The following is a 16,460-nucleotide window of genomic DNA, read 5'->3' on the forward strand; positions in this document are numbered from 1 at the left end:
TAGGAACCTGAGCTCGTTGTAATCAAACATAAAAAACACAAAGATGTGGCAGTAGACACAAATGAATAGTTATTGTATTTCCACAAGGTCAGACCCAAGGGAAGCATATTTCGCAGGAGCAGTAAAGCAACTGAACTTAAACACACTGGCAGGCAGCCGCGGCATCCACGTGATGTTGGCAAAACACACATTCCATCCTGTCATATTCTGATAACCTACTTGTACGGGTTCCTACACCTGTTTGAAAAGTCAAATTAAGGCACTTTTCAAGCATTTTCAATCTGCATTTTAATGCTTTTCCAGCACCTTACAACTGTGGTAAATTACATACATATACATATACATATACATATACATATATATATATATATATATACATATATATATACTTTATATATATGACTCCGCTCTATTTCATTTCTTCATCACTTTAAATCGGATGTTATTATATCATGAATACCCTAAATTATGAGTAGTAGACTTGACATCCTGTACTGTATAACCAGGCTGAGCAAATATAAAACAGTGACTCAAACAATCACTAGACATACAACTTAAATTTCACTTAACCCCCCCCCTCTCCAAAATTTTTGTTTGCAACAGCTATCTGCAGGCATGTTGTCATCTATCAGTGTCCCACTCATTGCAAGTGTACATTAGCCATGCATACAGAGTGGCAAAGGAGTGTTTTATTTTGAAAGCAATGCAAGTACAGGCTCAAGCTGTTTCAAGCAGTTTATCCAAAATTCACGCACTTCTCAAACCTTGAAAACACAACATTAAAATTCAACCATTTTCCAAGATTTTTTCCAGCGGCCATAAGAACGCAGTTCGTCATCTCAGCCAGGTTTTTTTCTTAACTTTGTCTCGTCTCTGTCTTGACCACTGGCCTGACCAAAGTCCATTTGTGTTTTTATGGTTCTTCCCCCATTTCTGCCCAGCCTGCCCCTGCTTTTGCCATTTCCTATGATTTCGCCTCACCAGCGGAATCGTCTGCTGTTTGTACGAGGCAGTTTGACAAACAGTTCATCTGCTCAAGAAATTGTTACCCTCACCTCCTTAAAGTCTTCACCTCCCCTTGAAGGGTGCTCTTTTCTTCCACTTTAAGGTACTCTAACTTTAACATACAAGTCACATTCTGGTCTGCAACTGCTACAACAAGCAAACATTCAACTCATGTCCTTTACATTTATATTGCTGTTATTTCTAGTGTCTAGTCAGCCTAACAGCAAGCATGTGCAGCATGTTCCCCTGGGCATAGAGTAAGACAAACAGCATGTGATTGCAAGTAGAGCAACAGCCTACACAGGTCACTTGTGCATTAAAATCCAACAACTGTTCTTAGTGCATCCTAAGTTATAATACAGCTGAAATGAATAGTTCTCAACTAGACCATGATTAAATTTAGAAAACATACATATATTGCTAGTTTCATACTAATAACGGCAGTTTGGGGGATCTTTACGCTTGTCTTAAGAACAAAGCTTTTAAACTGTGTCTTTTAAGTATTTTACATTATTGCTTGAGTAGCTGAGCATAAGATTGAATAGCATGTGTCTAAACTCCAAGCATGAAGGAATATATTGCAAGTTTTAGAATTGGAGAGCTGAGGAAAAAGTCAGCCTACTGTTTCTATTGCAGTGAGTGAGAGCCTAACGGTGGGTTACCTGCAATTAAGGTTTAAATCTAAAATATGACACATAAATTGAGTTAGATGTTGGCACTGGGAGAGAGAAAAAGTTTGCAGCTACATTTTAATGCCCATCATGTGCCTCTGGAGATAAATCTGCACCAGTGTGAGCAATGCAGAAATTCTTTGCTAGTCTTTACAAACCACTGCACAACACTATGGGCAGTCATGTGACACACTGAAGAGCTCCCCAAAGACCTGTAAAACTTAACTTGGAGTATCTGGAGTCTGTGGCAGCACATATACAATCAGTTAGCTTTTAAAGTTGAATAAGTTCGAAGAGAGCTCAGTTTGTACTTCCATAGGATGTCATTCATTTTAATATTTATAAAAACATATAAAATCAAGTATTTCAGATATGTGCACTAAAAGTAATAGCATTTCATGAAGACAGTGTATGACTTGATATTGAAACTAGGTTTGTAAATACTAGTTCAGCCATGGCATCTGGCTTTGGACTTTAGTTTTAAAGGAAGATGTAAAACTAATGGCTGTTTGTGTGCTACAACAACAGCAGGGCCAAGGTCAAAAGCAGCAACAGCAAAAACAGAGGGAGGCAGTGTGAGGGAGATCTGGGAATGAAAAAGCGGGGAAAGGGGGGGGGGGGGGTAGCGAGGGATATCAACAACTGTGACAGCTGTGTGGATATGGCGAGCTGAGCCATAACAGGGAGGTTCCAGGGCAGGAATGCAGAACAGATCAGCCAGACAGTGCCTCGTGCTTAGGTCCGACATGGCGGGCAGGGTCGAGGCACAACATACAACAGCTGCCTAATCCCAAACTTCTACCACAATACCCCAATCCTTGTTAAAAAGCACAACCAGGCTCCTGAAAAACACTAACTTCTTATTCCCTCTATATCTACACATTTTTTTCCTGTCTGTGTGTCTGTCACTTGCTTGGACTAGAACTGACACAACACTTGTCAGCCTCAGGCACTGGTCATATCATAGTGGCACAGTCTTGAACTGACTGGCAATGCAATGCAGTGAGACACCAAAGCACAGAGTCACAATTTTACTGTCAGCACAACAAAGGTTACTAGGCTACAAGAAGAAAGCTGAAGAAAAATGTTTCATGTAATGCTAAATGAGAACACACAGTCACTAAGGAAAGGTATACACTCTTTCCCTTTCTCTGCACAGAAGACATCCAGATGTTAAGAGCTCAAAAACCAAGGGCTCTTACCTGCTACAGAGTTCGGCCTTGGCATCATGAGGGAAGAAGACGTCTGTGGTGGGTATGGAATTGGTCCCTCGGGCGAGTTACTTGGAGGCTGTGGTGGCCCTGCTGATGTGTTGGACTGCTGCTGCGGGTCTGTCCTGGACGGGGTGTCGGCTGGTGTGGCTGTGGCACTGTTTGAGTCCTCTTCGGCCACAGGGGAGCAGGTGTCTGCCCGCACACTCTGTGCCAGGCCATGGCGCCCGCTGCCCCTCAGACTGCCATCCTTACTCCACTCCAGGCTGGAGCCGCTGCGGTCATCATTCTCCGAAGAACTAGTGATGGTGGCTGAGAGGGAGAGGGGATCAAAACAGAGAGAGGAATTAGCGCAGGAGCGGGAGGTAAGATGAGGGGACGAGGCGAGAGATGTGAGAGTAATGCTCTTTGTGTGCTATGAACATTTATCTGTCTTCATCTCAAGTGAGATACTGAGCTGTAATGGAACTTTGAATAACTCCCCGCTTTTCCTCATTGCCCTTATCAGCACTGTTCACCACCTGATTTTATATTTACAGAGACAGTCTGCTTGCACTAATGAAAGCTGGAGAGACACGATGGCATGGATTTCAAGAATTCATTTCCTGAGTTCGGACTCTTTGAATGCCCTTTGATCATCTGTTGAAGGTTCCAATATCATATAGTGTAAACAGCGACTAAATGCAGTTTCTATGAACCAAAATTCGCAATTAAAGGTCCAGATTTGCGGAGATTTACTGTCAGAATATAGCAGAAATGGTTGTTTTCATCACTGGACAATGAACCTGAAAATAAGAATTGTGGTTTTTGTTATGTTTAGAATGAGGGCATGGGCTCTCTTACGGAGTCCATCACACTGCACCACCGTCTTTCTACACAAGCCCAGATCAGACAAACTGAAAACTGGCTCTAGATACGACCTTTTGAGTTCTGTGACCACCGAAGGACCCCACCCCCCCCCCCCCCCCCAGGGTGTCACAATCGAAAATCGATTGAAATGAGCTTTCAATTTCTGTAATCAAAATCAAAGGAAAAACCAAAAACAATTCAAAGACACAGTGTAGGTAGCCTGCAGCTGCACTTTTCACTGCCAGAGTTGGAGAGTAATCCAATTCTTTGATAGCTCCGTGGTCTCCACTATTGCTACGATTATCTAGCAGCTAGCTCAGTGTCACACTTAATTTTCACAACACTCTGCTGTGAAGAATGCTGGAAGACGCCGCCATAGCAAGGTTGCATGAACAGGGACTTTTTTAGGTCTCTTCTGTGACAGCGAACACAAAACATGGCCTTTTAGTAACTATTATTATTATATACTTATCTAGCACCCCTTATAGCATGAGGCACTTTCTTCTGACTGCAGCAACATACTGGCACTGGGACAGACTCACTTACCACAACAAACCCATTATATCACATGGGCAGCTTCCTCAATGGAGGGCTGTTGGCTTTTTGCAGGTGAGAAACATCAAGCTGTGTTTGTAAATTACCCTTCTGTGATCTAGTGACTTGTTGTATTTTGTATTTAGCAGTTTGTTCCCAACTGCCTGATGAAATAAGTTATTATTAATTACAATTAATTACATTTGAAATAAATTGGTGGTAATATCACTTGTTATAATGTAACCCTTTTTAAAGAAGAATTGGAGAATTTAAATGACTGTCGTTAGGGCATAAAGACAATGATCAACAGATCTTAAAAAATCAAGCTGCCTGTGCTGAAAAAAAAATGTTTAAATCACAAATCGAATCAAATTTTGCCCCTAAAATTCAAAGTCAAATCAAATTATGGATTTGCAGACCTGTGATTAATTCTCCAAAACGCTTGGAAGGGGACAATGAGATGAGGTGTTTGCAATCTACAAGCTTACTGTAGATGCTGTACAATGTGCAATCCTAGTCTTTGGTCCTTTAAATACATTAAAAATGTAAGAGTAGAGTAAAGAACTACTGTTGAGACATGCCTTCAGTATTTTTGCGTTCAGACAGGTGTTTTGCTAACATGGGAGCAAATCCTTTAATCCTCCCTCAGGCCAACCCAATCATCTAATACAATCCAAAAAGATAAAGAGGAGGGCCAAAGCAGCACAATGACAGGCAGCTGGATACAGAGGCATTAGTGCTGCGAGAGAACTGGAACTGACTGGCCAGCTGGCTGTGTTTGCATCACACACTCCTAATCTGGATTTCATAATACCGCAGCATGTTGCATCATCACTAACACTAATATACACATCCTAAACTATGTGACTCCTGCACTGTTTACCTATGAAATCATTAATGTCACCTGTCACGCCTATCCCTGCTCTGAGCATGGCATTATGAGTCATCACGGTGTAGAAGAGGTTACAGTGATTGCTTACTTGGTTGAACTGATAGCCCCTGGCATTATTATTTATTTTACCATACGCAGAGCTCGCTATGGCCATTGCTAAAGGTCTGTTATGAGTCTTTCTCCAGGCACCTCATGTAGAAACTCTTCAGGGAGCTGTAAGTCTCTCCAGTTCCACCAAGGAGCTTTTAACACAGTACAAAGCCAAATTAATGTGCTTTTGAAATCAGAGTGAGAGTCAAAACTTCAAAGAGCAGGGAACATTAATCACAGGCTGGAATCTGACTTGTGGACACAACATAGCTTTGTTCTTGTCCATGCTTGCACAGTCTTATCAAGGCTGGTGGGAGGGGTGCTGTAAACCAACGTCACATTGTGTCATTCTCTCACATAATAAATCTGGATTTGACACAAGCAAAGTGGCTTTACAATGAGATGGACTACAACATATGCGACGTGAGTGCATGTCTCATCCTGGGTGGCAGCATGTCGATGCTCTATGCTGGAAGATACTCTATCAGAGCTTCCATAAATTATTGAGCAGCTAGCTATGATATTACTCTGGGGGGACAGAATGACTGACTCATGGTAATCAGCTATGTCAACTCTGCAGTATTGGAAATCCAAATTGTGTTATATTTGGCTTTAGCATGCATTGCTTTGTCCAATAGAACAATCAATCTATTACTTAAATAAACATAAAACGTGTGATAAAAGGCTCAACAGTAAGGATTACCCACTTGCCTAGGGCAAGTAAATGCCATGTAGGGCTGGTAAATCTAGCAGCTCACTTGCCCAACTGGGTAAAAGGTAAAAAAGAATTCAAGTATTAAACTATTTAGATAACTGATTAATCATTAAGTTATTTTTCATGTGAAAATGGCAGAAAATGCTGCTTTAAGCCCCTAAAATATGGTGATTTCCTGCTTTTCTCTATCTACTATCATATTAAACTGATTATCTTTGGTTTTGGACTGACAAAACGACACTCAAGGCCCAAAAGTAAGGATCGCCCGATTGCCCCGGGCAAATAATAAAAAAGAAGTAAACTATACAAAATGCAGTGTAATTGATTAATCAGCAATGTTTCATGCAAAAATTTATTACAGATTAAACAGAATATTTTTGGATTTTTTCGACTGACAAAACGAGACATTTTAAGCATTACCTTTGACTCTGAGAAACTGGGGTGGACATTTTTCACTATTTTCTGGCATTTTATAGAGCCCTAGATTAAACATGACAATTAACTTCTAACATCTAAAATAAAAATTGACTTTGGGCAAGTGAAAAAAACATTAACGTCCAGCCCTGTGAAATGTTAGTTTACACAAGGATGAGAAAATTGTTGAACATTAATCTACCAATGCCTTCAGCGGTGATTTAAGTTCAACTGAGGATAACTGCAAGGTTACAATTTTCCATTGATTCCTTGCTGCAAATATTCAAAACTCTTTTTCAGAATGAATTTCTAACTTTTCTATAGGCATTAAAAAGCTTTGTGAGTAGAAACAGCAGTCGGATTAATATATCAATAGACATCATATTCCAGCTTGTGCAAATCCCCAGATGTCTGACAGGGCTATTACCAGAGATATAATACAACGTCAAACTGTGGCAACTGTCACCTCAATGCTCTCTCATACCGGAACAGCTCTATACAAACCCAATAAGTGACACACGGCAGAGGATGAATACAACCTGACACAAATGCTATTCAGTCCCACGAAAAATCCGACGGGTTTAACAAAATGATGAATGAGTGACACCACGCAGGAGAGACTTCTCTGAATCACAAATGCACATGAGGTAATTGCAGTCCTCAGCTTGCAAATTGGGAAACAGAAGCGCTTCATAGGAAATATTGTAATAAGTAACTGTAATGTGTGCTTGGGGAATCTGTGCTGGTGGTTGTACTGTGCAGGATAAATGCCAAGAAAATAGAAAGAAATTAGTGAGAGGTCAGCAGAGCCTTTGTCATTACCTATGTTTTTATCAACCCTAGCAACTGATGTAGCCACTGCTAAGCTCTGAGGTGGGCTAATAATATTCCTAACCATTGATTCACTGTGCCTGGTTTCCAACAGGATCTGCAGCGGACTCATCATTGGCATTCCTGGCGTGGTTACTGACCATTTTGGCAAAGGCTCCACAGGTGGTTTTAAAGTGCAGTAAAGACAGTTTAGATCTGATTATCTGGCAGAAATCCCATAGCATGCTTTATGTTATTTGAGTTCAGATATGATTATTTGTTGAATGTTTTCATTTTGCATCTTGCTGTACAAAAGACAACTGTTTCAAATACAAATGCAGTACAACAGTAAACATTTCCACCTCTGGCCTACATGTGGCTGGCTTTAAGCTGCTGTCTTAAAGGTGCTCTGTGGAGTTCACACTCATAGCACTCATTAAGATATCTGACTATGTGATACTCCTCCTGTGTATTCTTCAGGCAGATCTACCTACCCTTAAATTGCTCGCACTATAACGTAGCATCATTCTAACACCTTTTTCTCACTTCTGTGCATATCTCAACCTGTTGCAAGCTAGCTAGCTGAACTGTCCATAGACTGGACAGCCCAACTCTGTCGCCAGGCGCTAGCTGCCTGTATGCCTCCATCTCCGCTCTTCACCATATACTGCTTACTGGCCTACACACCAGCTAATTGGCCATTGTTCTGTGTTAGTACTCCAGCTAACGAAGATGGACACTAACCTCCTTTATACCAGAGGAGAAAAATATAAATATCAAGTAAAGACACACACCAGGTCAGCTTGTGCTGCCTCTGGCTGGAATATGCCTGGATGGCTCACTGCTAGATGAGGGGCTGCGGCAAAAGTGTCAGTCTTTTAATTCATTTTGAATGGGAGCACTCTGTTTGGGCTACAGAGATGGGGCCGCATGGGAGGCCAGAGGAAAAAAAACACAGCACCATGCAATGGGAAAAGTTAAAAGAGAGTCAACTTTTGGGGAAACGCATATCCATGCCATGCTGTGGTGGCCAGTGACGAGCTGACAATCAGACTGCTCCAGAGTCAGCCTGAAATATTTCTAAAAACTGCACTATCCAGGCGGAGTTCATGATGATATTCTACAGTTGTGTCCTCACATGCCTTATTTCATATACTCAACTTCTACGTCTGGGTCTGGCAGCAGTTTAGGCTGCAAAATAGCAATACAAAGAAGCACCCTTTGCTTTGTATCCATGTCTTTGAGAGTGAGAGAAAGAAAGTAAGAGAGTGCGCAGCTAATGGCAATGAAGGTACAGACTGAATGCAGAGAGAGTGGTGGTAGTGAGAAAGCTGGTATCACAGAAATAAATGTTTTAATTGATGATTTCACAGCAGTTACCTTCTCAGCACAAATTAATACCCCCACTCATCCTCACATCATTGCACAACCCGGCAGCCAAATGCCATTTGTTGTGGCCTAAATCCTACACACTGGTCCTTTAACAAAGGTGCTGAATGCATTTGCTCCCTTGTTTAACATTTTCAAAGCTATTTTTTAAAGTATTTTAAAACATATATTGGTTCCTTGTTAGCAGTCTGTTTCACTGCCATTTTGGGCCATTGTTAGATTCCTCTGCACATTACTACAGCAATAACAAAAACCTACAGCAAGAATGCATTTCACATCACCGTGTTCAATACTTACTACTCCACAGGGTACCTTTAAGTAAGGACATTGGTGCATTTAATCTCAAAAGGTGTCCCTGGACCATTCAAGCTGCTACAATGATGGAGTTAGCCATTTCTCACCTATGATCCCACTGTCCTTGCTCTCAAGTGTGGAGCTGGGGCTTGTTATGGTCCCACAGGGGCTGGAGCGACTGAGAGGGGGGCGACTGGTCGTGCTGTTGAGCGTGGAGCATGGGCTGTCGGTGCTGGGAGACGCCGTGCTGCTGGTCAGTGTGGAGCAGGGGCTGATACCCTGGCTAGTCACAGAGCACTAGTGGAGAAAGAAACATAGAGAAAAGGGTTAAGGTACACCAAGAATGTGCTCCACTAATCAAACATGTCAATGAAGTATGAAGTCAACTCAATATAAACTGTTAGCTGGCAACATGTTCACATTTTTTCAGCATGAGCAGCAATAAAAACAACAAAAATAATTTTCCAACCTTATTTGGAAGGAGAATTGAGAAAATTGTAAAGAATGATTTGATTCAAGTGCATTGCCTATTCGACCTGAATCATATCATGGATCATATGAAAGCAATGCAAAAAATTCCCACAAATAAACAAGACTTTAGCATATAAGCATCACACAAAAGCTGAAGGGCATAAGCGCTGTAAATGGAGAGAGGCTTGAAAATTACACACTCATATGTCTGGAGGAGCTAAAATAAGCCTGAAGAAAATTTCACAAGGGAAGAAGGCTCCACTTTGTTGTGACACAATAGATACCTTTTTCATGCCATCAAGCCTGTCTGACAAGCATACAGCAGCTGAATCTTTGTTTGAGCTAACTGACAAGCGTAGAAATCCAAATTAAAGCTGGTTTGTCCTGTTTCCCCATCTTCCTTACACTGTATTCTGATTGCACACAATATACTGTAGCTCATGAAGGTCATCCTTGTCCCACTGTAAAGCCTTTAAACAGTTCAACACCGCAGAGATTGAGCCTGATTGCCACTCAGTTAAGTTTTGAACCGACTCCTCCCTCATTATGCTTCATTCACACGGAGCCCAATTAATTCAAACACTTTATTTTTTCACCATGGGGCAGTTTTTCTTTAGCAGGCACAGTGATACAGTACCATTACAGACAAAGACACCAAACACGAATCTTGCACAAGCCTAGGTCAAATTAAATCAACCCTCATCCAACAACAACTTTGCTGTAGATATTGTGTTGCTTGAGGGACTTTCACCCACAGTTGGCCTCCAAACAGTACTCATCACAAGGCTGTGCATTGTCTCAAACAAGCAATTAAAATCTCAGCAAACCATCGCAAACCTTTTCTAAGATTAAACCTGAACGCAAACATCCTCAACCAGTTTTGGTAAGACTCTACCATCATTAATAAATGGTTACATGATATTTAATTAAACACAAGTTTATTAGTAAGGTATTTTACTGTTAATATAATTCAGATATTGTTTAAATATACTTTATAACCCTTTTATTAAGCATTTTTAAGTCATAAACATAAGTTGTAACTTGAATTACTGGCATGAATTCACATCACATCACGTCACATGAATTCATGTAAGTAAGATACTTATTTTAACACCAAGCATTATCATTTCCTAAACCTACCCACGTAGGTTTGTTTCCTAAACCTAATCATAGGGCCACTGATCAAACTGCCATATTTGATGAGTTGGGAGTAAGAATGCCTTGTCTTTTCTCTAAACATTACACTGCAAAAAAAAAAAAATCCTATTCAACCTGACTGAACTCAGAGAATAGTATGACTCATCAGTGCTTAGCCAAATTGAGACAGAAGTGGGTCTAACCTCTCATTTGAGATGCACTGACTGTCTACGTGTTTGCACAGTGGCATGCTGAAAGAATACAAACAATAAGAGGGATGCTCCATGGTTTGAGGCACCATCAACAAATTAACTACATAAGATCTCCTTTTTCTGAGACCCACATGATTATTTGAGACAGCATGCTGGTAGATTTTGCCCGCCAGTGCAGCCCAGCTTATGCCACCTAACAAATCACAGTCACAGCCAAACAGCTTACTGACATTTAATAATTTACTGTAGGGCAGAACTAAAAAACAACATGCTGAGTTAAAGACATGTTGTAAAAGAGCAGTATGGGGGGAAAAGAGAACTGCTGGCAGATGGCTCTTCCTAGCTGAGCTCCGAAAACAGACACCTGCATGCACACAAACAAACACTAAGTAAAAACATTACACTCTCATATTGTGTGTCTCCTCTATCTCAACTGATGTCTCATGAAATACTTTACAAGTCTCTTTTACTTTCCTGCCAGTTCAGTGTCAAAACGTGACCAAGACACGAGTTGCATGAGGGAAGCGTAGCATGCTGGGTTTTGCTCGGCTCTTCACACAGCCCCAGCTTAATTAGTTGAGCCAAACAAAGTGAGGCTCAGACCTAACATAACTCTATTTCTGGACGTGGGCTCAGACACTCTTGTTACACACTCAAGAGCCCCTGGAATAGCACTCAAGTTACTGGGAGACTCAGACACCACACTGGTGCGCTTGCACTGAAATAAAACCACCAATTTTAAATATGCAGTTTCTTTCTTTAGAACATCTTTGACATCTCAAAACAGTTTGACAGTTACCGTTGTTTGTTGTGCCAAAAAAAATATTCCCAGAGGTGCCTCCTAAATCCTCATCCAAAGACAACGCACAGGGAGAAAAAATGAATCAAGCTTCAAGAAAAAAAAAAATCCATTCTTCTGTTACACTGTCACAACTTCTCTCCTCTTCTCATCCTGTCCCTCTCTCCTCTATCTCTCTATCTGAGTGCTGCAGCGCTGGCAGCAGCTGCTATTGGAAGAGGGAGGGAGTTGGAGGGGAGGGAGAAAATTAAAATACCTTCTTTTCATTCTTGTCGTCCATAGGTATGCGTGCCGTACCCGGGATCCCTTCTCCTAGTAAAAAGCCCAGCCTTGTCATCAGTTCCTGAGTGGCAGGGGAGGAGGAGCTTGGCTCTTTCTCTGCTTGCAGCTCTAGAGAAGAGGGAGAGAGAGAGAGAGAGAGAGAGAGAGAGACAGGGAGAGAAATGCTCAATGTTAGCGGGCAGATTCCCTCTCTCCGCTGGATGGCCCACACAGGGCCACTCTGCCTGCCCTGCCCTCCTCGGCTGTGCTCTGAAATGCTATGCTGCACTCTCCAGCTGCTGCTGATGTGGTGCAGACCGGGAGAGGGGGAGGAAAGAAGAGCAAGGGAGTGAGAGAGAAAGAGAGGGAGTGAGTGAGTGTGGTGGGGGCTATGGTCTGTGTGTGTGTGCGTGTGAGAGAGGGAGTGAGAGTGTGTTGTAAGTGTCTGAATACATGTGAATGTCTTGCATTGTTAAGAAAGCAGTGACTGTGTGTGTCCTGCAACACGCCTCGAGTGCCAGTTCCAGAGCTTTCTGGTTGTTTACAGCTCTCACTCATAGAGTCTCTGAATATCAATGAGTGAACATGAGTCTTTCTCCAACACAGCTTGTCTGCAAACTGTCTGCATCCTTCATTCGCACGCCTTAATTCTAGTTTTAGAGTGCAATTTCAAGGTTTGGATGCCATTAAAAAGGCAATCTATTTTCTCTTTATACATGTAAATGTATTGAAGACAAATAAGACACTTTATGCAACAATATGAACCAACGCTGAAAATGAGTAAGAAATAAAGTTTTTTACCATCCATTAATGGCTGTATTTCTGCATTGCCATATTTATCCCATTTTAACTAGTTAATGACTATATTTTTGCTTTACCATATTCATCCCACTTAAACTTTTGCTCTACTGCCATACTTACATGCCACTTGTTGCTTCACATAGCTCACTGTCTTACAATGTTTACTATACATACTATACATATATTACCTCATTTATTACAAGTTTGCAAATATGTTGCTTCTTTGTACTATGTGCTCTTGTTGTCTTTCTCTAGGTTTTATTTTATTTCATTTTATTCATGTGTATGTATGTCCCCTTTGTCTCCCCCCTTGCACTGCCTTACTGAAGCCATAACCCTTCTTTTCGATTACATATGTGCCTGCACACTGTGTTAATCACAATGGAGTTGAATTGAATACATAAAGTATGTAACTCAGATGTGTATGTTGCTGATTAGTTAAGGTAAAGTACCTAAGAGTGAACAGGCTGAAAGACAGACAGATGAAGGGAAAGACAGAGACAGAAAGAGAGAGGGGGCAGATGTCCAACGTACTGTACAAAAGCTTATTATACAGTTCTCTGTCAGCACCTTCCCCTCCTCTCTCCTTCATTTGCTCCTTTACCCTCATTCTTCCACAGTTATTAATAATGTTGGCAGTCAATCTGATTAAATACAAACAAGTCCAATAGCACAATGTACTGCTGAGCCTCGAAGAAGTCAAAATCAACCCACCATACGCATGTATACACCATTGGTATGCAAATGCCTATAACCAGATAATGTGTTCTCCCTAATTATGAATGTAAATATATTATTATAATTGCTATTCATTTACTTGAAAGGTCAGATAATTCACCAACCTGGTGCAATGATTGGGTCATGTAACATCCAGCATAGAGGACAAAATTGAAGAAAAGAGGGAAAGGCTTGAAAGTGAAAATGTATAATTTATAACAGAAAAAGAAAAGTCCCTTTGGAGAAATCATCAAAAAGTCCGCTCTCCGTCCCTCCATGAGTAACCATCTACTTCTCTATAACAAAGTAAGCCTTATTTTTGCCCTTAACATTTTTTTCTTTTCACATTTAACTGCCCAGGTGTTGGGCTTACTTCACCTTGAAGACAGCAGTGAATGCCCTAAAAACTGATCCCTCCTCTCTGTATATTGTGGGTAGTTGTAGTCCTAATATCTGAAATTATACAATGCCTTCACCTGCCAAATCATACTTCTTCAGTAGGTTTCCACATTTCAACTCTGCAGACTCGAAATTTCAATGAAATTTAGCAAACTGTATACATCTGCAGATAGACTGAAGCTGTGTGTTCTGATGTCCTCTTTTAATATTGGGCCATTTGTGTTTGATTTCTTTTCAAACGTTTTGGTCTAACTCATCAATGGCAGATCCAGAGGGCTGCCCTGTCAGTGAAACATTTCTTAATCTATGTTTGTATTTTCTAACTCAAATTGCTTTGGTCTTCTGTTTATACCTGTAATTGCTGTAAACTGTAATTTGGTGCAGCAGTTTTGTCTACTGCTGTGTCCTTAATGTAATTTCTGGAGGTCCTTGTAGAATTTGTCTTTAGTCTCAATTAGATCTTGTCATATTGAAGATATGAGAGCTGCCTGACTAGGAAGTAATATAAAATTACATGAAACACCTCTCAAGAAGAACTTCAAAGTATAAATGCAAAATGTGCTGGTGAAAGGAAATGGGAGTAACTAGTAACATGCAGTCCAATTCATATCTAGAGCCCCTTAAAAATTGGACAAAAAAACACTAACACCCACAAAGATTTGTCTTTTGTCTTCAATGGGAAAGGTTACAATCGTCTTTCATCTCCACGTCAAATGAGTACAGTAATACACTACAGAGACCACTTCCAAAATAATGCATATTTAATTATATACAGTAAGAAATCTACTCCTCCACTCTCTTGGGGAGGGTTAATAATGTCTTGCCACTTATCTATGGGGAGTCATATTATGCAGCATTGCTCTCAGTGTTGCCACTGGTCAGAGGAAATTATATTGCCACAATAATGAAGGAACATTATAGGTAAGGACAGTCTGCAATGTCAAACCAACCACAACTGACAGTAGTGAGGGCAGTATTACAGAGCAGTACTCCTGGAATGCAAAATGAAACTTATCATATCCCTTCTGGGATTTTAGGGCAGGTTCATACCACCCTTGTATCATCCGCTGGTTTGTTTGGGTTAGTGTGAACGCTGGACTGTAACTCTGTAAAGATCTGCTCACTAGGTCACCTCAAAGGGGTGGTCTTGGACTGCCATCAAGTGAACTCTGGATTGGTTCATCTGGTGTGACCAGTCACAGAGGAGCACCATTGTGTGTCATTTCATTGGTTAAAAAAACATTTTCTTTTCCTGTTTTGGTGACTTTTGAACTAGTAGTGCATTCGCTACTAAAATGTGGACTGGCAGGGGACAAAAGTGGAGTTGCGGCAAAGTGAGAAACAGCAACATGATTAAATAATTTAACACTTGTTGTCTTAAGGAGATGTTCATATGTACGTTCCTCTAATTTCTGCTGGTATGCACTCCAGATCAACACCAACATGAGCAGAAGCTGACAGTGCACCATGATGTAAGATATCCAGGTAGAAATTGGACCATTTGTTGTCTTTTCAGATGCCAACTGTATGACCAATAATACAGCAACATTTCAACCACATAACTTGTGCTTACAATTTCTGGATTGTTTGAGTTTTGCCTTTGTGAATGAAAACCTGACAAGGTGGAAAACAAACAAAACAAAGTAACATCTTCACATCCATTCAATTCAAGAACTGGACCTTTAGGTGAAAACCAGTCCTATTATGCCATATTCAGTACAAGGATCTCACTGGCACAGAATATTTTTATATTGCGTAGTTGTTACAAAATACACGCCATAAGTCATATCTCTCTGCTTTGTTGTAACAACATCGACTTTCACAACAGGAGCTTTTATTCTCAGGATTCATGCCAAAATCACATGCATGCAAACAAAATCTGTGACCGAGGAAGGCCTACCGTCACACACAAGGTGAATTTCACTGCTGCTGTGGTCAGAAACAGAATCAGGGGAACAATGCTGTCCACCCTAAACCTCTGCAGCAGCAAGACCTTGGTGTAGTTTGACTTGGTTGGAAAAAACAGTACTAACACTACCTCTACATCTGAATGACACAACACAGACAGTACATGGCAAATAACATGTAGATGATAGACCCACCTTCCCTGATACTAATACACTGATTCAAGACAGGGATCGAACCACCGACGGTGCAACTAAACAACAATCTCAGTCTCCCAGCTGAGCTGCATAAAACAGCAGCTTTCAGTGTACAGTGTTAGATTCCTTCCACAATGAATCCAGTACTACCTTTTTCAATAGCAGGACTCTCCTATCACTGAAAAGTAGCTATATTTTTATCCAGACACACAAAGCATTTGCAGCATGGTGAGAACTAATTCGCCACTACTTTAAGAGCAACAAAGGTTCTTGAATTACCTTGAAAACTGAAACGTGCGAAGCAGCTGGTGGTACTATAACAACCAAAGCAATTTCATAAAGGAAGAATAGAGCAAGCCGGAAATTTATGAAAGGCTTCTGAACAAAACAGAATTGGTCATTATGGCTTGGCACATGTTTTTGTGATGTACCTACATCCTTCAGCCAAGAACTAAATGTGTTAGACAAGATACATGTATTATAAGTAAAGCCAGAGAGGCACATATCTCCAAGCTGAGATTGTGCAGAATATTTATGTTAACCCTTTGACACATCTACCCACTTGGTTGCCTGGTTGCAGATGTTAGTATGTGTTTCATGTTAGCACTGACTTTAAGCCAGTTGCACCGCCTCCAAAACAAACAAACAAAAAAAAAGCACTTTCCTGCTTTAATTTTGAGAAATAAG

General features: G+C 40.9%; 1 protein-coding gene across 1 annotated transcript in view; it reads right to left on the minus strand.

Annotated features, from left to right (window-relative positions):
* LOC146323032 (protein TANC1-like) overlaps window positions 1-16,460 on the minus strand; it is a 137,767-nt gene that overhangs the window by 55,700 nt on the left and 65,607 nt on the right. The window contains exons 5-7 of the mRNA XM_084725223.1: window positions 11,750-11,883; window positions 8,982-9,171; window positions 2,879-3,199 (exon numbers count right to left, since the gene is read on the minus strand). Coding sequence (XP_084581349.1) covers window positions 2,879-3,199; window positions 8,982-9,171; window positions 11,750-11,883 — 645 coding nt within the window. The remainder of the gene's footprint in view (window positions 1-2,878; window positions 3,200-8,981; window positions 9,172-11,749; window positions 11,884-16,460) is intronic.

This window comes from Lutjanus erythropterus, chromosome 8, assembly GCF_056507025.1.
Source record: "Lutjanus erythropterus isolate fLutEry1 chromosome 8, fLutEry1.hap2, whole genome shotgun sequence".
In the NCBI taxonomy this organism is placed as follows: Eukaryota; Metazoa; Chordata; class Actinopteri; order Lutjaniformes; family Lutjanidae; genus Lutjanus; species Lutjanus erythropterus.